The sequence below is a fragment of the Anticarsia gemmatalis genome, chromosome 20 (genome assembly GCF_050436995.1).
Source record: "Anticarsia gemmatalis isolate Benzon Research Colony breed Stoneville strain chromosome 20, ilAntGemm2 primary, whole genome shotgun sequence".
Taxonomy (NCBI): domain Eukaryota; kingdom Metazoa; phylum Arthropoda; class Insecta; order Lepidoptera; family Erebidae; genus Anticarsia; species Anticarsia gemmatalis.
Window position 1 is genome coordinate 8,886,232 of NC_134764.1, and position 21,726 is coordinate 8,907,957.

The following is a 21,726-nucleotide window of genomic DNA, read 5'->3' on the forward strand; positions in this document are numbered from 1 at the left end:
TATATTATTATTTATACCCGACATTTTTTGCCCCCTATTACAGCTGCTGAAATGCAAACAATTTCGGAAATGGGCAGATAAATTATCCCTTTTTAACAAAGAGTAGTGTAGTTATGTTCTCGTCCATTTAGTTTCCAATTTAACCCAATTAATAGAACTTAATGTACCGTGAAACGAGCTCCACAAATATTGCGACCAGCTTACCCGTGCTCAAACAATTCCCAGATTACCAGAAAATAATTAATTTCATTCACAACTCATGATTATGCAAACAAAATTAGCATTGAAAACAACCAACGTATTAGCCAACTGTGTTTATTACATGAACTGTTTAAAATAATACATTAATACCTGGGTATCTTGAACGTTTAGGTTGGCACATAATCTTGGAATTCCTTCTTTAATTTATGGAGGTAGTGTTTCTAGGTATTTACATAGGTATCTCATAGCCATTAGCCACAAGATGAATGAGAATCCAATCATAATAGCTGACCCAATATCCACCTCCGGGATCGGAATGCTGTATATACTCATTTTTCTTTGATTATACGGAGCAGCTTTTATCACATATCACATGGCATATGAACATAAATAAAACAAATATAATCACCAAGGATCCAACGATGGTGAGAAACTGGTTGAGGTTTACAGCTAAACCGCATCGACCCATCTTCAATGTTTTACGTTCCTTGGAAATATTTGCACATCCAGCTCAATACGATAAGAAGTGTGACGAAGGCGAAAGCGATCAGCAATACTTGTAATATATCAACACTATAGCATACACTTCTGGATTTCCCCATACTTTTACCGTCCGTTGGTGATGTGGCATACGATTAGGAAGAGTAGTACCAGAATCACGACAGAACCTATCACCATCAGCAATTGATTCAAGTTAAAGTTGAGTCCACAGCTAGTTACACCTTTTTTACCCATAGTTCAACCACTAGCACTGAACATGGTACCCTAGTGCCGTACCATCTCCTCGATTTTCATACATCTGTACTTGTTTTGAAATCGTTTTCTGCTAAGCCAATAGTTTCATCATATTTCTTGAATTTTTCTTATTTTTAATTTAGTGAATGTACATTGTGAAATTTGACATTGTTGATGTTGAAAATAGTGGCTGAAAACGAGGAAAAAAATTGACAGACGTCTCTTTTTGGCCACAAATTGTATGTCAAACTTTTTTCTGCGACGGCGAAGCATAGAATGAGAAGAATAAGGTTCAGCTCTCTGGTAAAGTACAACTACCGGCATTTTATAAAGCGATTTTATTAAATAAATACAATAATAACAAAATTAAATTATTTGTAACAACGATTCTACAAAATAATCCTACGACTTTTTCTAGTATTTGAAAATCGTCAAGCCTCCAGCTTATCTTTCCTGGAAAAGAAACAATATTGAGGAAATTAGGCTACATTCTAATAGTTTGCAGAATTAGAAAGGAATAAATGATAAAAGCTCTATTTTTACAGGATATGTACATTTTGTATCTTAAACAATACCATCACCACTTACCATGTCTTGCCTCAAGCCCTGTATCACCAATATTTACACAAATATACATAAAGGTGCTCCCAGACAGCAGTTGACGGCATAACGTTAGAAACTGACTTATAACATTTGTTTTTAAAAAAAAATGTTCAAAAATTGTATTAAAATTGTTTTGTTATCGTGTTACACAATGTTATATAACTGCTGTGTGCGAGCACCTTAAGGAAAGAACTTTTCCGTCGAAGATTTGATTATAGTATGTGATTCTTATTCGTTTTAATAAAGTGTATTTTCTGATTTAATTAATTTATAATCAAGAATTGTGATTAACTGCTTGTGTATTAAATTCCACTTTGTTTGACTGATTTAATTAATATCAGACATCTATTTATTTGTTCGTCACTCATCCAAGCCTCTTCTTGTTTTTTATGGTAGCTTATCTATCTCGTATCGTATCTTCTATCAAGCACTAAAGCTTCAATCAGGCACCAAGCAATACATTTCTAGCAGATATATTTCAAAAATAATTGGCTTGTTTTAATAAGCAAATTCTCTCTAGGAAATATTGAGACAGTGTCAAAAATTAAACCAACAAATTTATAATTAGCTGTGGAAAATAATTCTGCTTAAGCTTTATTTACATGTTATGTACCTATTTACTAGGCACACAACTATTTATGTGGTAAACCTAAATTTCAATGTGTCTAAGCTTTTTCTTAAAATCTAGGTGCGATATTTACATTGTCACCATCACCAGGGTTAATTAAACACACAATCATCAAATACAATTTTATTTAAAATCCAAAATGTTATACATACCCAGTCTAACACTACACATTAATCTTACTCTAGACTTACCCATTTCACAAACATTCGCAATTATATACTTCTATCTCTTTCTATCGATGTCAAATTGAGAACAAAAGAAAGAGATAAATATAGTGCTGTCTATGAAATTATCCATATCAGTCCCTTGCTGTAGCCTTTGATTAGTCGAATTGGTAACTTTAGTGACTAACTGTCTTACTAATAAACTTTATAAACTCTGATTAGTTATACGATATTTTGTCACTTTCAATCTATATTGAAACTGTATATGAGTGAAAAAGACAAAACACTGTAGAGCTTACACAACGTTTATAAGTGAGACAGTAACTGTACAATTTCATTGTACCCATTGACTTAGTAAAACACCTTAAGGTTTAACGCAGACGAACGATTAATCGGTGCGACTGAATCTATTGTTAAACATTAAGACAAATTTGATCGTACTAATACCACAGTAGGCACGATGGACATGCGACAAAAAGATTATGAGAAAAGAAGAAATTTGAAAATGTCGTCACCGAAAAATCAATAACGGCCAGTATCTTCATACATATCTAAAGGCACCGCTAAAGCCATTGACTTTTACTTGACATTTGTGTAGAAAAGGCAAATCTGTTTCTTCATAAAACTATCAGTTTCGTGAAGAAACAAATTTGACTTAAATTTTAACGTTACCCTATACTTTGGCTGTTACTTTTGATGAAGAAATTAGTCGTTAGTCTGCGTTATACTCATACCTTATCGACTTAATTATATTGAGACACCAGACACTCAGTATACCAAAACATTACTCTCAATGACTAATAAATTATCTTTGGTTAAGTGCAGTTGGTATTAATATCGAGAGAGACGCGGCGCAAGTTGAACAGTACTTTGGAATGTTAGAATTAGGGCCAGTTTCAGCTTATAGATAAGTGTTGGATAACATATTTGATAGATAAAATGACAAGTTTATAAAAATGTCTGTTGATATTCTGCGTGATAAGCTAACTGGTACTTAATTAAAAGGGTTGAAAATTCTATTAGTAGATAGAAATGTCGTAGTAAATTAAGGAATTAAGAATTAAATTGTATTGAAAAAGTGAGTATTATAATGCATTGCTTGTTGAATAACAACTTTAGCATAAAATAGCATCTGCTATAAGTGAACCTGAATAGTCACATTTAAATACACAAATAAAACAACAAAAATAGGTTTCTTCTCTTAAGGTAAATTATACCCGATAATCAACATAAAAATATCAAAATTGATACTAAAAAAACTGTTTGTCTACCCTTGCGCTGCGTCCAAAGCGAAAGAAACAAGATATGCAGAAAATGTTATTGAAATTTTGAATAGAGTTGAAAATAAATTATTGTTTTTTGTACTTCTTGAGGGCTTTTCGGCGGCTGGTCTCCATGGACCGGGTGACGAGCCAGACACCGAAGGTATAAGACATAGCCTGGATGCCATTGATGATGTTGACGAATAGGGCGTGGGGTAAATAGCCAGTAGTATCCTTCATGGTGCCGACTAAGGAGATAGCCGATTTGACAAACTGTTTGGCTGAAGGAGCGAAGAAGGAGCTGCGACGAATGCCAGACATGTTGGAACAGACAAAGCCGGGCTTCACGCATTGCATGATGATCCCGTGCTTGGCGTATTCCATGTCAATGCCTTCGGTGAATTTGTCGACGTAGGCCTGTGGACAATTTGTTAGTTTTAGAAGACATAAAGTAATAAAAGTGATGACATACTTAAGTTTTTTTTTTATGACAAGGAAGTAGTCCTAGACGTTATTATGATTGAGATACATAATAATAAATAAACAAATAAATTTAACCCATTAATGTCCCACTACTCGGCAAGGGTCTCCTCCCGTAATGAGGGAGGGGTTAGGCCTTGAGTCCACCACGCTGGCCAAGTGCGGGTTGGGGACTTTGCATGTCTTCAATAAATGTTATAAACAAATTTTTAGGCGTGCAAGGTTTCCTCACGATGTTTTCCTTCACCGTTGGAGCATGTGATAATTATTTCTAATACACACATAACTTCGAAAAGTCATTGGTGTGTTGCCTCGGGTTCGAACCTGCGACCACTTGAGTGGGAGGTGTCAACTTATACCACTCGGCTATCACTGCTCTTATGATACACTAGCTGACCCGCGCAACTTCGCTTGCGTCACCTAAGAGAATGGGTCAAAATTTTCCCCGTTTTTGTAACATTTTTCGTTGCTACTCCGCTCCTAATGACCGTAGCGTGATGTTATATAGCCTATAGCCTTCCTCGATAAATGGGCTTTCTAACACTGAAAGAATTTTTCAAATCGGACCAGTAGTTCCTGAGATTAGCGCGTTCAAACAAACAAACAAACAAACAAACAAACTCTTCAGCTTTATTATATTAGTATAGATATATGATCAAATAATAGATTTAAGCGCTTTTATTATTCCGATTGCTGTTTACTAGTTGTATGATCCGAAATGTAACAAAAAAAACTATCTATCACCAAATAAAAAACCGAACACATTACGCAGTTACTTCATTTCTAATACGATCATTTTCTCTAATTAAAGTAACATAGCCCCATTACATATGGATTCATATCCATAATCTTTTAAAATTTAATGCCATAGTGCAAGTGTGTAAATACCTAACCAAGTTTATAACAAAAATAAATAAAATAAACTCCACAAAACAGAATTGTATTAGGTCTCAAAGGAGAAAATGAAAACTTTACACGGAGACAAGCGCAACTGGAGGTAAATGACAGAAGACTTTTATATCCGCGAGACAGGTAGTTAGGTCCTGTGCGGCACCGGGTGAAATATTGTAGCCGTTTGTATGAGTTTATTCGCAGCTTAGTTGAAAATCTTGTGTTATTGTAAAGTATGTTTGTGAGTTTTGTAATAATGTAATAATATGAAAGGATTGTGTAATAACAGTTTTAGGAACTACTATATTATTATGGTGTATATGTAGAAGTTGCTTTTTCCAATTGTTTGGTAGTCTAAGCCGAAACAGAAAATTCTTAACGTTTAGTAAAAATAAAATTAGGATAGCCGAGTGGTTTAAGTTGGCACCTCCCACGCTAGTGGTCGCAGGTTCGAATCCGAGGCAACACATCAATGACTTTTCGAAGTTATGTGTGTATTAGAAATAATTATCACATGCTCCAACGGTGAAGGAAAACATCGTGAGGAAACCTTGCATGCCTAAAAATTTGTTTAATACATTTATTGAGGGCATGCAAAGTCCCCAACCCGCACTTGGCCAGCGTGGTGGACTCAAGGCCTAACCCCTCCCTCATTACGGGAGGAAACCCTTGCCCAGCAGTGGGACAGTAATGGGTTAAAATTTATTTTATTTATTTAAATAACTCCAAAACTGACTAACAATATTTTATTTATCATAAAACTATTACGTAAGTGCTTGTTCACGTTGGAACTCGCGGGCGCGGTGGCGGTCGCGAGCGCGGGGACGTGGCGATTTGTGTTCACGTTGGCCGCCAGGCGGGCGTTTGGCTCAAACTGGCTCAAACTGGTTGAACTTACTTGACGTCGCGAGTGAATCGCGCCCGCCACCGCTAGTTCGACGTGAACACACACGAACATCTTCACTTGTTTGATATTGGCGCGAGCGCGCCACGCGGGCCGCGCGCGACGCCGCTAGCTCGCCCGCGACTTAGACCGCGCGAACGGTTTGTACGTGAACACTTCGGTACATCGCCATATGTTTGATATTTCGCGACCGCGCCCGCCACCGCGCCCGCGAGTCAACGTGAATGAGCACTAAAAAGATCGACTAAGTCCGTTAGGAGTTAGTATTGGTTTAATAGTACTTTAGCTAATGTCAAACTCAGTTCATCCATACATAAGAGGATCTAGTAAAGAGGGAGTTGTGAAAAGTCTATGAAGGGACTATGGTAAAAACCTTTGAGTTAAGAGTGAACCATTTACATACTAAGAATAACCATTTAAAGGATCCCGCTAATCTGTAACTAATTTCTGGCCCTATTTTAGCAATAAAAACTTTTAAAATACGCTGAAGATTTAGGTACATACCTTAGTAGCAGCATAAACAGTGAGCAGCGGGCTTGGTATCATGGAGGAGGCTGATCCGATGTTGATGATCACTCCCTTCTGTCTCTTCACCATGGCTGGCAGGAGCATCTTCGTCATACGAGTGGTTGACACGATGTTGGCTTTGATCAGAGTAGAGATCATCTTTTCCCTGGTGGCGAAATATATTATTTTTACAATATGCTGCTTGGTGTTACCAAGACTGAGAAGACTGGCAGCTGACTCTAACATTGTAGGAAGAAAGGCTAGGCTGATGATGACATGGTGTTCCGAAGGTTTTATTTGTTCGGACAGAAATTGTTGGTCTGCCTCTTACTTTTTTACTGAAAAACAGCAGAATAATTTTTCGTAAATATTGGCAAGGAGATAGTTGAAGACCTTCCTTGATTTTCGTAAAAACACACGGGTATAGCCGCTGGCACACGCTAGTATACGATTTTTTCTGAAGCTATTTCCGAGATTATCCTTTCCTTATAAGTTTACCTGTTTATCTTATATAATATTTGACATTTGCAATATTTAAGTATTACCAATAACAAAAATCAATTAAGTATAGTGCACAATTTTGTAAAATTCTTTTGTGACAACAAAAAAAATCTGAACAAATTTTGTCAAAAGCACACACAATTTACGTGCAAAATGTATCAATAACATTCGATACATCAATGTAGTTTCGAAATAGTCCTCAATTTTATTGTATTCAATACCTAGAATTACACATTAGTTGAAAACTCGATACAAAATATCAGCAGAATTTTCCACAACGACAGCAGAAAAAATCAAATACTCCGAACAAAAACTGTAATACTAATTTTATTACATTTCTACGAAATTCTCGAATCAGCACCCAATTTGTCATTGTGATTGCTTAGTGTAACTAATATGGGCTGGTATTTGGAAAATGGAGTCAAGAAAAAATATCTTGAAAACGTGTTTGGTCTACACCTGTTACATTGTGCAAACGTAATCAATTATTTTCACGTTGTATATACCTTGCATGAAGGTGGTTCAAAAGAGACCTGAAATAGATAAAAGGCCCCCAACAGCACTTGTCCATCTTGATTCCTCTTATTTCGGAAAACAAAACCCTCCCAAAAATCTATCTAAATGAACTTTACTTTATATTGCTACTAGCTTAGCCCTGTAGTTTTACTTCTACTTATCAGTATAAATCCAATCGTGCAGGTAGTGCGAAGTTGGACAACCTATCATCTCTCATGAATAGCCATCATCATCGTACACATACAAAGCCCATTTCTTTTCTACTCACTGCTGAGCATAGACCAGACATCATAACTTAAATTATATTTTTTTAAATCAAACTTGCAGTTCCAGTAATTAGCACGTTGAATTAATATACAAAGCGAAAATCACTTTAACCGTTATTATACAAATTATTACAGATTTTACTCAGGTTACTGTTTTTCAATATTATTATAACCTTTATTTTTAAGAATTTTAGTCGAATATAAGTCGCGTAGGTCAGTTTATTTTTAAGGATATCTGAGGTCATATTTAATACGATAGTTGCCAATGTCAGTTTTTGTAAACCTTGCGTTTAAAAGGTGCTGCAAATTAATTGCGCCCTTCAAGGTTTTATGAACAATATTAAAAATATTTTTTATTAAATTGAATGCTTAAATTTCTTAAAATAAATGTAATTCCTTATGTTTCAAGCCTTGAAATTTGAACAATTTAAAAGATAGTTCCTGCTTCCAGAATAATTAAAAAAATAAACATACAAGAGAAATAAAATATTGTACAAATATGGCCGTTATAATTATCACACAAATTGCATTATATATTTTTGTGTCTGCGAAACGCCGCGTTAAATAAACCACTAATATGGCATAGCCTTTTGAACAGACAAAAAGAGCAACTGCCACCTTCGAGCACCAAACAAATCATAGTATACAATAAATTGCTTAAGATTCAAAATAAAAATGAATTATACCTACGATTTGTACTAATTAAATAACCAGGTCCACTAAGTACAGAACCCATATCATGCAATTAGATATTCATCCTCCAAATATTGACTCAAAATAAATACACGTCCGTATTCAAAATTGAAATCTAAAAATATAGTATCTGCAAAATCAAATATTTCCCTCAAAATATACGGCGGAGCGATCAAAGAGTGGAATAGTCTGACTGGGGCTAATATCTTGGAAAGTCGAACGTTTGTGAAATTGAACGAGACGGTCGTGACAAGAGCTCGGTCTGAGGCAGGTGGGAATAAGTCGGAATAAGTGCTTGAAAATATCTCAAAACGGAAAAGATTATTCGATGCATTCGGTGTTAGATTGATATATTTATTTGTGTTTTCATATGTGTTGATGTTTGTTTAATATACGTAGAAAGCAATGGTATATTATATACAGATACATACGTTAATTTACACTACTGATTTTGTATACTTATGCCCGCGACTCCAGACGTTTGTTTTTTTGGTTCAGAATAGTAACCTATGGAGGACACTGGCCTTAAACTATTTCAACGGTACACCTTATGAAAACCAGTACGTCACTTTAGCTGTAAAAATACATAGTTTCTCAATTATTAAATGAGAAAGCATTCAGTGGAAGTGAATTCGAAAATAACTAAACGGCACCAATTAATTTTATACTGTGTTGATGCTGCGGAAGGATGACAGGTTCACTGCGCCTTCAATTTGCAAGAACTTCAAGTGGCATTAACTAAAAGTAATGACTCTGAACTGTATAATATCTGTTACCAATATTGGCCAAATGACTTACCAGTCTGGGACCTCAGCAAAGTACTCTGGGTATGGGTAAGATACGCCAACATTGTTCACCAAGGTTCCGATCTCCAGACCTTCGATTTCCTTCTCAATCTTCTCATAAATGTCCTCTCCACCGAAGTCGGCTTGAACAATCTTGGTAGATACTTTATAGTCTTTCTCTGCAACAAAGGGAGAAATAAGTATGGTATAGTCAGAAGTCTCTCGCTGGACATTTTTTGAACTAGATCTAATAAGTTTTAGAAAAAAGAAGATAATATGTATCTGTAGAATTTTTTTGAATGACGTTAATAGTGTAGTTGTAGATTTAGTTCCCATAATTTACGGGATCCTAAAATTCCGATAGCAAAGTTCTGGTTTGATTTCTGAGTTAAAAGGTTAAGTCTAAAAATAAAAAAGTATTTCTTTTCCAGCCACCTTGTTTTGATTCCTGACTGTAGTAGTTGGTCATAATATTTTTAGAAACAAACGTTCTTTTTCTAGCCACTTTACGGCAAAATTTGGGTTATCAAGCCATAATTTATTAGGAAATCGAATACCATATGACACCAAAAATATTATCCGAAGCTTTGCTCAAAAGTTCCACCATTAATAGACTATAATAAGATACCTCACTTTACTTCAGAGTTCAAAGGTCAATATCTAAATCAGTCCATTCCACAATGCCCCAGTCATGCTGACATACATTTACTTAATACAATTAATTATACAAATAGGTAATAATAATTAAACGTTCTATTTACCTATTTCTTGAGCGGTCGCCTTCAGTTTGTCCATAGAGCGACTGACTAGAACGATGTCACAGCCACGGGCAGCCAACTGTAAGGGAAATACTGTATTAGTAATGTAAAAGATATATGATTTTACTACTAGCTATTATTTTGAGGTTTAAATTACTGACTCTTTATAATGTTGGTTTTGGATGACTTTAATTGTTCATAGTATAAAAAATATAAGCAGTATTTTAGCAAAACAAGAAAAAGCTACTGATTTAATGGCTATAGCATATTATATGTAAAGTCTTTTTTGTAGTTAGTTAAGAGGTAATATCCACACCTAAGAAACTGAATAAAACATGCATTAATATATTTAACTTTTATTGTAAGGAACATCCCAACGCGCATTTGGCCAGTGTGGTAGACTCAAGGTCTAACCCCTCCCTCATTACAGAAGGAGACCCGTGCCCAGCAGTGGGGCATTAATGGGTAAAATATTTAAATATTTGGAACATAACCCAAAAATCTTGGTAAAATTGAGCCTAGGCGCGTCGAAAAATGTCTTCCATTATACTGTACAAAGGGCCCTATAAACAGCACCATGGCTTTAAACCATCTTTGATAGTAAATAAACACAGATAACTAACGAACCAAAAGCCTGGTTTTCTCATTAACCGTGAATCAAGTGTAGATTGACTGCGCTGACGGCACGCAGTTATGATAAACGACTCGGCTCGCGATAGGCCCTCGGGGGTAAATTATTAATATTGTAATGGATTGTGAGTATCTATGAAAATTAATCACCTTCCTCTTGACTTTTCGGTAATATGTTCGTTACTTTATGGCGGATCTTTGAACTAATTTGCAATGAAATTTACTTTGCCTGTGGTATAAGTGCTAGCATATGCGACTGCTGGTCATGAATTCATGACAGATTTCTGAATTGAAAATTGTGTTTAACATCTATAACTGTTAAACTGATTGAATCTGTTGTTTATAGAGAGCGATTGCAAAATCTAGATATCATTAAATTGATTTTCTGTTGGAATATTCTCGATAGTATCATAGAGTTAAGGAACATGTTGGGTATAATTTGGATCGCGAATCGATTTTGGTCGCAATTAAATCGTTCCCCGTTTTTTCTTACAAAAAAAGGAATAATAAAAGAAAGTGGCTACTACTGGCTACTATGTTTTGTCACTGTAAACGCGAGCATACCTACTAGTTTCAGCTTGTATTAGTAGTATGTACTGAAAGATTATACCTATTAGATAACAAGGTCAGGTTCACATATCAATAATATTATTTACTTAAAGCTAATCCCCTTCATACATAAATATTTATACGATAAAACTAATATTGATTTTCTTTGTATTTACTTAAACTACCATTAGCGACATACGCGGTTTCCGCATGGAATAAATTATAATATACAATTTGATTTAAAAAATAAAAATTATGATCTTTACCTATTGTACCCAGTAAAGTTTAGCAAATAATTTACAATACTATGAAAGCAGAAATCGGGTTACATGAAAACTAAGTTAAATGTGCAACATAATTGGAATCTAAAATAACGTAGTTTTAATAAAAGCATCATTTTAATGCACTATTCTAAATGTTATAATAAATAATTTGATAATAATATTTAGTTAAATTGTATTAATTTACTCTTATTAGAAAAGTTTCAATTTACCATTAAAGCGCTATAAAATATCTCTACTTAAATCTGAATAATGAAAAAGCTCAATAGTCATTTTATTTTAATTATAACATTATTTAGTCTCCATTTAAATATAATTATAATTTTGTTATAATATCCATTTTAATATAATTATAACAAAATTATAATTATATTTAAGTGGAGACTGCTAGTTAGATTGTAAAGTTATTTAGATACATTGTTTTATGAAGCTGCCATAGGCTGTATAACTAATCAGAGCTTACACAACGCTTATTAGTAAGACAGAGTGTATTATGCAAAGAAAATTAATAAAAAATAATGTTAGGTACATTACCTCAATAGCATATTGTTTGCCGATGCCATCAGTACAACCGGTCACAACTGCAACAAAGAAAACATCATGTTATTACAAAAGTCAATACCGAACCAGACAGAGATATTTTTTAAACAAGATATTCATCTCAAAAAATCTGTTTCCAGATCACCTATAACATAGGTATTTTTCAATTAATTGACTATAAGGATTTGATATTATAAAAAACTTTAAAAAGCAATAAGTACACTTCAAACAGCTTATGGAACATGCCAAAAGTAAATTGGTCTGACGAGGTAAAAAATAAACAATATTAGGTGTATGCAATGGTATTTGTTTGATAAAAGTAACACAGTAAGTGTAATAATAAAGGCAAAATCATTATTTCAAACACTTCAAAATATGTAATGATAGTTTAACTAAAAAGTTGCAGCATAAATCTATTGCCTATCGTTAAAAAACTGTCCACAAACTTAACACCATAAAAATAAATTGTTAATCTATACTAATCTATACTAATATTATAAAGCTGAAGAGTTTGTTTGTTTGATTGTTTGATTGTTTGTTTGTTTGTTTGTTTGTTTGTTTGAACGCGCTAATCTCAGGAACTACTGGTCCGATTTGAAAAATTCTTTAGTGTTAGATAGTCCATTTATCGAGGAAGGTTATAAGCTCTATATCATTACGCTACTACCAATAGGAGCAGAGTACCAGCGAAAAATGTTACAAAAACGGGGAAAATTTTTAACGCCTATGTAACGCAAGCGAATTGGCGCGGGTCAGCTAGTTTGGAAATAAACTTGTTATACTATAGACCAATCTTTCAGAGTGCTTGGTCCTTACTATCGATATAATTAGATCCCAAGTTATTAAGTTACAATTATGTTAATAAGTGTGAACATACCAACTTAGGTAAAGTGCAACATAAGCGCCTTGCACTAACTTAGTTTGTACACTGTACAGTCAGCAGAAACAGTACCTACCTTTACATGTTTGTTGAAAAAGTCTTTTCGCATTATAGTATGTATGGACTTGTAATATCATTTCTTTGGCTTCAAGAATCACAAATGAGTACACGGTTCATTAGGTCTCTTTCAGTGAGCTCGTGAGGTACCCAAATATCGAGCCTTTTTGTGTAGAGAAAATATTTTATTACAAGTTCATACATACTATAATGCGAAAAGACTTTTTCCCCGACCTATATTTTAATGTTATACTGAAGGTTCTGGCTGCGGGCTACTAGAAATACTTACACCTACATACTGCTATTGGCAATGTAACTACTATGAATTATTTATTTACCGTATGGTTTGCTCTCAACCCGGTGTTAAAGCAGTCGAAAACTTTTGCCGTGGTTAAACGACCTTTATCTTCATTGGTGCCTATCAAAGCACTAAGTCCAATGCAATAAGGGACGACATTATTAACTATTGAGAATATACTTAAAGGAATTTCAAAAAATCCCGATAATACCTTTAAAGTCGTATATGTATCCTTCAGCATACAGAGGAAGTAATAAATGTGTGAGTATTTTTAGTAAATCATCATTCGACAAGCCATATTGTTCGTTCCAGCATATAAGCACAAAGTTTTTGCTAAATTTCTGAATCTAATTATGACATTTCCGTATTTATTTTTAAACGTTTTTTAATTTATAATGTGTTCTTTTTGGCTGATTTTATTGCGTTATAGTCTATAAAAGCCATTTTTTTCTTTGCTTAAATGCCTTACTTAATTATGTAGGTTAGTTATTTCTTATACGTTTGAGTGCCTTGTTTACGAAAAAAATGATTCTGAACTTGAATTTGAACATAACTATGCTTTTTCAAATTATATTAATAATATGTCAGGAGCTTCCGAAACAAATGTTACAATTACTAATTATAATTATTGAGGCGCCCATAGCCAGTTGCGCTCACCGGTCGGTAAACGATCTGTGGGTTAAGCAACCATTGGCGCGGTCATTTCATAGATAGGTCTCCGTGCTTCGGAGGGCACGTTAAAAGTCGGTCCCGGTTGTTGTCTACTAAGATAACAGTCGTTAAGCCACGTCAAAGGCCTCTCGGGCGGCTTGAACAGCTTTGACACCAGGTTGACCACTAACCATACGACAAACAAACAAACAAACAAACAACTAATTATTTACATATGCGATCAATCTATTGCTATCATTTGTTTGTTCAAGATCTGAAGGCCTTTGACACGGCTTAACGATTGGTAGTGATAACTGTTAATTGGTTTCTTACGTGCATTCCAAAGCACATAAACTTTACTAAAACTCCTTTAAGCGGCTACCCATCTATGTAATGTCCGCGCTAAAGTTTGCTTAACCTTCCTTTTACCAGCGTTAGTATTATCACTAAAACCACCTTTAAACAGTCCAAAAAAATAACATTGCAAATTCCACCATTCCCAAAGGAAATGTACACGTTACAATGTATTTCTAGCTGACTGTACGCGATATCAATTACAAATTATGTAAATTGAAGGCGAGAGGCCGTGTTGATTCAGCACTATCCACACTATGCCGTATAATGCTTCCGGGTACGTTGCATTATCTAATGTGGGGATACCCTCGGAATATACGGGTAAAATAGCTTTTTGGTGGTAGAGATATGGTAAAATTATAGAAGAATTGAAGTTTTGTGGGTATCTACAGATACTGCCAAAAAAAACATAAAAAATATATTAAAATCGGTCTAGCCATTTAAAAAGAATTCGTCTATATCTTTTTAACCCATTACTGTCCTACTGCAGGGCTAGGATCGCCTCCAAAACGAGGGAGAGGTTAGGCCTTGAGACCACCGCTCTGGCTAAGTGCGGGTTGGGAACTTTACTTGCCCTAAACAAATGTATTAAAAAAAATTAGGCATGCAAGGTTTCATCACGATGTTTACTATCACCGTTAGAGCAAGTGATAATTATTACATATCTCCATTGTGTTGAATTGGATTTTTATATTGTTTGGCAAGACCAGGCTATGACTACTAGCAGTATAGCAGCAATAAAAAAATGCTGTGAAAACATGAAAACTAGTAGTCGCGGCTTACCTCTAGTAATATAGAAAACTTCACTACACAATATTAGAACGGAATACGGATGTGTACTACACCGTGCTCAGCTGACGAACATGATGTAATATCATAAATTATACCCCTCCACCCATAATGGCAGCCTGGAGTACCATCAAGTGGGTGCAGAGAAAATTACTCATTATTTTGAACCCTTAGTCGGAATAAAATATGTGGTAGCTAATTTGACCAAATAAATAACTGAAGGTAAAAATATTTATTATTAGGTTAGTAAGACTTTTTGAGCTCCCGATTACGTCGGCAAACAGGTACTGGAGCTTTCGGTTTTTGGTTAAAGACTAAAAGAGATACACGTGGACAGAAGTGTTGCGACAAGACATAAATGCATGCGACGTTAAGAAGACGAGGTGATGACAAGATAAATTGGACGAAGAGTGTAAGGAAAACTGACCCCAACACCATATGGGACGCATAGCCAGGACGAGAGAGATAAGAAAGACTTTCTGAAACCGTGATAATAATTGCTTTTGTGTAGCGTTCATTGGCTTTTTACAAACATGGAAACAACGGACACAAAGTACGACCAGACCAGAAAAAAGCAATTGTGAATCGCACAAATAATGTGGGAATCAAACTCGTAATGAAATTAAACACTGCGCCACAGAGGCAGTCATAGCCATATAATAATTTTAAATGAGTGACAAGTACCTCTTTCCATAAATCGGTGAGCAAGAAACTGTAAATTATGAACCCTAAGAAGTCCTGTAACCGATATTACACTAAGCTAACAAGATAAGCCCTTTGATAAAACGGCACACACCAATTACTATTAATTAAGACCCCACTGACCACAAAACGGAAGGTAAACATCAACGATACTTTCTCTAAAGTGTACCTTCATGGTAAAGAAAAATGTACCTTGTCTTAACTGCAAAAGGTACATATTTAAATGCACATTTCCCTGTCTTGTTGCTTTTAAAAATCCTCCCATAATTGCTTTTAAAAAACTGTCCTTTTCTTCACGTAATAGGGTTTATATTCGTATGCATTTCTTGTGGTGATGTGATCTTTGCGTCATTGTAAATTCGACCTTGTCCGAATTAGTTAGAAGTGAATTTTGTTTAAACTTTTCTTCGATAAAGTGAAAGTTATTGATGTGAATATGAATCGTCTTATAAGAATTTCTTGATATTTGTTTTGTTTTCAATGTATAAGATTTTATCGATTGTGAGTTTTATTAAGTCTGTATGATCTCCCACTTATAAAAGTGAATTTGAATACCAAAATATATCTAAAAAGGAATCATTATACGTTGTATTTCTACAATACGATACCTATCCTTACGAGGTTTTCTCTCTAAATGTAAAAAAGTAAAACCAATTAACATCAATTTAACCACATTATTTTGTATCAAATCAGTACAGTCAGCTCCAAAAGTAGCCGATCATACTCAATCTTTTGAAACCCTATATACTGAAGTGTGCACATTATTCCACAACAAAATCAGGTATAATGAGTTAGAATGAAACATTTCAATCAATGGGAAATGTTTTTTCCATGGAATAATGTACACACTTCAGTATATAGGGTTTCCAAAGATTAAACATGATCAGCTACTTTTGGAGCTCATTGTACCATTACTAAATCAATACGGACTAAATAACTCATCATTGATTTATAACTAACTCTTAGTGATACAAACTGTTCTATTAAGGTACAATTATAATCTGAACCCTTTACATAATAAAAGTGTTGTGTCTACCCTCATTTGTCCCTTGTCAATACAAAGTTGTGTTTTAAATAATTGATAGATTTGTAGCTGCCCTGATGCTTCCATTCAAGCGGGACTAAATATTTCTACCTGTTCATTAAGAAAATTAAGCCTCTTTCATATTTTTCTCACATTGTTCGAAAAAGTAGCATTAATGGCGTATGCATTTAATATTATTACTATACTAAAAATGAAGCTTCAGCTGAAGAAACTATCTGAAAGTATTCACGCGTTAATCTCAGAAAATACTGGATTTTGACTGAAAATTATCACACTAATCTACATTTTCTATAATATTTTTTCACCATGATAGTTATACGCGAACGTAACCATAGTCAGATAGTGCAATTATATTCTAGTTAGGGTTAAATCAATCATATAACACTAAGATAACCTTCTGTACTGACTACCTACATATACATACATATAATACATGTAAGTCACGGAATCTTGTTGTGTTAGTCATCTGAGCTGTTATCAGTTAGATAACGTTATTGATAAGACGATATCACTGAACTACATCGATGTGTATACCATACATTAATATAAAGAAAATAACGTTTTGAAGTTAACAGGTTTTGGTGACGGAAATGTTAGACATCAATGCGATCAAAAGGAGTGACTGATTTTCGGTCGAATTAAAAGCTCTTCCCTATTTTTTTTTTTTTTAATAAATAGATGGCCATTTTTAGTTTACTTTTACTATTTTGAAAAGATTTCAAGAAACGTAGTATTAAAGTATTATAATCCAACGACGATTCAAAAACGAGAATTTGTTATAATTGTAACCCATTTTTGACCAAAACTTTGAACGAAAAAAGAGTAAGCCTCTGTGTAAAAATAAATTAAAGTAAGGTTACGACATTTCGAATCGAAGATCAAAAGAAGCTCTTATAAAGATGACTGGTGTACAAGATAACGCTTATCCTTACAGAAGCTGAATACAAATTAAATGAAAAAATTAAAATCCTTTTATAAACAACAGATTTAAAAACATTACGAACAATATGAATTAATATAAGTTAACATCAAAGGTCATTGCATACATAATTTATTTAATAATTGCATTTTTAAGTACAATACAAGTTGGGTTCAAAATATTAATTTTTAATGTAAGTCTGCAGTAATTTCAGACTGAAAAACACAATTGCATATGTAAATATGCAGTAATAACTGCGTTTGTTGATAAAAAGTTAAGTAAATTTATTTTACTTTTGAAGCTAAAGGTCTAGTTAATTATGTAATGAAAAAAAAAATGCTTTATTAAGGAAATCAAGCGTTGAGTAATAAAATAAATTAGCCAAAGAATTAACGCAGTAGTAACTCTTATAACTTAATTTTACTGAATTTAAACATTAAAATAAACCTTATAACAAGAATTTTCTGCAAACGTTAAAATTAAAATTAAAATAATTGTATTTTTGTTTACCAAAATAGTGATAACACATTTTTTGTGTCTTCAATACCGTATCCGATTCGGTAATTTGGATTTTGTCTGATATTATATTAATCGTCTACCTGCCTGAACTTATTTTTTATGGCTTAATCTTAGAATCGATTAAAAATGTGCCCAAGTAAAGATAAATTTCAAAATATCAACCCCTAATTAGCTAAAACAGAGAATAAAACATCAGCTGAAAAACAGTAAATGTCACTCAATTTTAAATAACGCTTTTAAATCTTATACTATCTTCACTATTAATTGTGTTCTTGTGCTCAAAACCCGCATAGATTCATTGCCCACTTAAAATCAAATGATGAGTCAGATTCGGAAGCTAGACAACGGTCATTAAATAAGGTTAAAAAATCATCCAAGCCGTATGACCGACTTCCATAATAGATTTTATGACATAATGTCTTCCTAGCTGATATAACGACCAATTTTATTAAAACCAGTAATTTGAGCAGGAGTTTGTTGGGCCAAGTTTGTGCACAATACACAAGTACACTTTCTATTTGATCAGTCTCATAGCCTGATAGGAACCGTCCTACAAGGCTATGAGAGTGACCATAGAATACTGTGAGAGGTCAAGCGCAAAGACGAAATACTAACTTAAATTAAAAAATGAAATCGTGTGCTGATTTTATCCACATAAAGACTAGGAAAAGACAAGATTAGGAAGAATTCAGGCACAAAGATTACTACACAAAATTAACGACTACTACTGGTGAAAAAATAAAAATCGTGCGTCAAAATTTGACCGCATAATGTCTTGTGCGTAACGCAACTAAACTTACAACCTTGTATTAGCAAAGTTAATTTATTTACTAATTGTATCGTTGACCACTTATTTGACAAATTCAGATCATGACAACTAACGATTTATTGGGTATTCTATTTAGCAGTATTAGCACGTTATGACGTCACAAGCACGCACGGCGGTGCAAGTTGGAAGGCCAAGTTCAGGGCGTTCGTTCAAGCGTAGATTTACGGCATGTTAGGCATTTGTATCTATTGAATAATATTTGCATGGATTACTAGTCGTAAATTTGTAATGACGGTTAAAATTTTAGTTTAGTTTTAAAGTAATTAATTTTTCTAGTAGTACCAGTTTCAGATGTCAAATTTCACATTTTAACACTCACTCAATTAATTCGAACGAATAATAGTTAGGTTTTCTATATAGGACGTAACATAAAAATCATTCATTAAATATATTATTTTACGACATAACATCGACTCTCACTTTCATTATCATTAACAACAGTTTTAATTACACACATAATAACAATTAACACATTAAGTATCTGCTAATGATTGTACTGAGAATCGAATACTCAACCATTATCGGAAATAACAACTTTCTCAACACTGTGAGAAAAAGTTTTTACAACCTAAAGAAAGTACCTACTTAAAAACCTGTCGAAATGTAAACAAAGGCTTTGTATGTGCTACGAAATATAAATAATATATATTTAAAAAAAAATGGACATATTTTGCGATTGCATGAGTTTGCAAGACGTGAGTTTACGTCACTACGGCAGGGGTGGGATTCCAGCCAAAGACGTCTCATTATCAAGTACGATGCCATAACTTCAGATTTTGAGAACTTGGCCCCATTTTCACAAGTTTTTGATAATAGTTTATAATAATAAGCTTAACCATATCAATATATATATGTTTATAACACTTATAAACAAATCTATATTATATCTTCCTCAAGGAAATCATTGACACGTGTGATTACAGCTCCAAAAATAAACACCTAGATTTACTCCAAAACTGTTCAGTTATTGAAAAAACAAAAAGTTGTTTTTATTGAAGCTGTACCCGTATACAATTCAAGGTTTTAATATATTCTTGGATATTAAAAAAGGAAGTATAAGTCTTGAAGTGTTGAAGAACGAGGTCATATCGCAGACGACTGTATTACCTATAGGTATTACGTAAAATCTGAATCAATAACATTCTCTACAACTATGTAGGAAACTTTCACGGGTTGTGATGACTTACTCATGTCTGTGATTTTGTCTGTGTTGATAGATATAGCGGCAAAAAGTACCCACCTACCTATATTCTTTATATTCAGTATTAGATAAGGCATTTGTTTCCAATTTCACCTGATGAGTGACGATGATGACGAAGTAGTTACATGGTTATCTAAGAGACAACTAATAGGTATACTTATAACGTGATATTACAGATTATAAACAACTTTTATACAATAGTTTTTGCGTGAAAGAGTGACAAACAAACATACATCCTCACGAACTTTCGCATTTATAGTGTTAAGTACCTGAGTAGGAAGTGGTATAGATAGTAGATCTGTCATAACTTGGCGATAAACTAACCAACACTTATCGGGAGGTTATGAGAAATACGGATAAACATAATAATATCTGAGATATAAACTGGCCCATCAAAGTATATAAAAAATAATTTGTCAAAATTCTTCAGATAAGCAAACTAGTACCCGTTAATAGAGAAACCGGTTGATAACATGAGGTATGCATAAATTTATTTGCTTCCTAATATTTCGTGTTAAAACACGGAAGAAATCAACTCAACTACGGTAATAAAATCTTTTTAAATTAACCCAAAAAGAGGAATATTAGTTAATATTCAAAATGTCACATTACAAAGTTCAAGGCATTAACTAACTAAAACGAAATTGACATTGAATAATTCAAAAGAATTTTAATGACTGTATAATGAAACTTGTAGGTTGATGTTACGAATACATAACTACTTATATCTTTCATAGATATCTATATTGATCGTAAACTGCATTGATGAACTTGTCTATGACTAAAGGTCAGCGACCCACGTATTTAGGAAGTACCTGTCACTTTCATTTTACAAGCAAAACTGGCTTTAAGACTTACAATGAAAAAGAAATGATGTTTATTACTTACGTGCCCATTTTCCTTTCGATTTAAAATCCACTTTGTTAATGGCCGGTCCAACTGCATAATTATACACTGTCAGATACAAATGTTTACCGAAAATAGCCAATAATACTATCAGCAGTAAAGCCACGGATTCTCTCGTTATAATATCCCACATTTTGTATGAATTTAAACAGAATTTGTTGTTAAAAGTAAGAGGTTATGTTAGCAGCGGTGAGAGTCGCGTCACCGTTTGACACAGTTCGCGCATGCGTACTAGCGAACGAAGAAAGTTGCCATGCGCACTGAATGAGCGATCGTAGCGGATAGTGAACGAGTGGCTCGAACAGCCCGGAAACCGCCGAACCGCGGCCGAATTTAGAGCGAGATAGCAATAAAATATAGTGCCGTCTCGCTTCAGTGAACTGATAACGCACGATGCCGGAATGTGTAGGTCATTATTGCAGGAAAACTTTATTGTGGAATATTTCTAATAATAATGGGATTTCAGTATTCATAGCCTCTATAAATAAATCAAGAATGCTATTCAAATGTCATTGCAACAACATGTAAGCCGCTATTTATCCTCAGGGAATTATTGATATCGTAGTTAAGCCTGTAGGTGCCTGGATGATTGTTTTTTCTAGTAATTCTTGTGCCTACTAAGAAGTATTCTTAGGTCCCGGGGAACAAGTAGATACATACATTCAAGCCTCCTTCACGTGAG

At 34.0% G+C, this 21,726-nt stretch overlaps 1 protein-coding gene across 1 annotated transcript; it reads right to left on the bottom strand.

The window, feature by feature from the left end:
* Nucleotides 1–1,258: 1,258 nt before the first annotated feature.
* spidey (hydroxysteroid 17-beta dehydrogenase 12 spidey) lies at nucleotides 1,259–21,325 on the bottom strand. Its single transcript, XM_076127608.1, has 7 exons — nucleotides 21,027–21,325; nucleotides 11,889–11,935; nucleotides 9,898–9,973; nucleotides 9,150–9,315; nucleotides 6,373–6,541; nucleotides 3,697–4,010; nucleotides 1,259–1,389 (listed from the first exon to the last, which is right to left on the bottom strand). Exons 1-7 carry the CDS (start codon nucleotides 21,175–21,177, stop codon nucleotides 1,368–1,370), a joined length of 945 nt encoding a protein of 314 aa, XP_075983723.1. The 5' UTR covers nucleotides 21,178–21,325; the 3' UTR covers nucleotides 1,259–1,367.
* Between the last annotated feature and the right edge of the window lie 401 nt (nucleotides 21,326–21,726).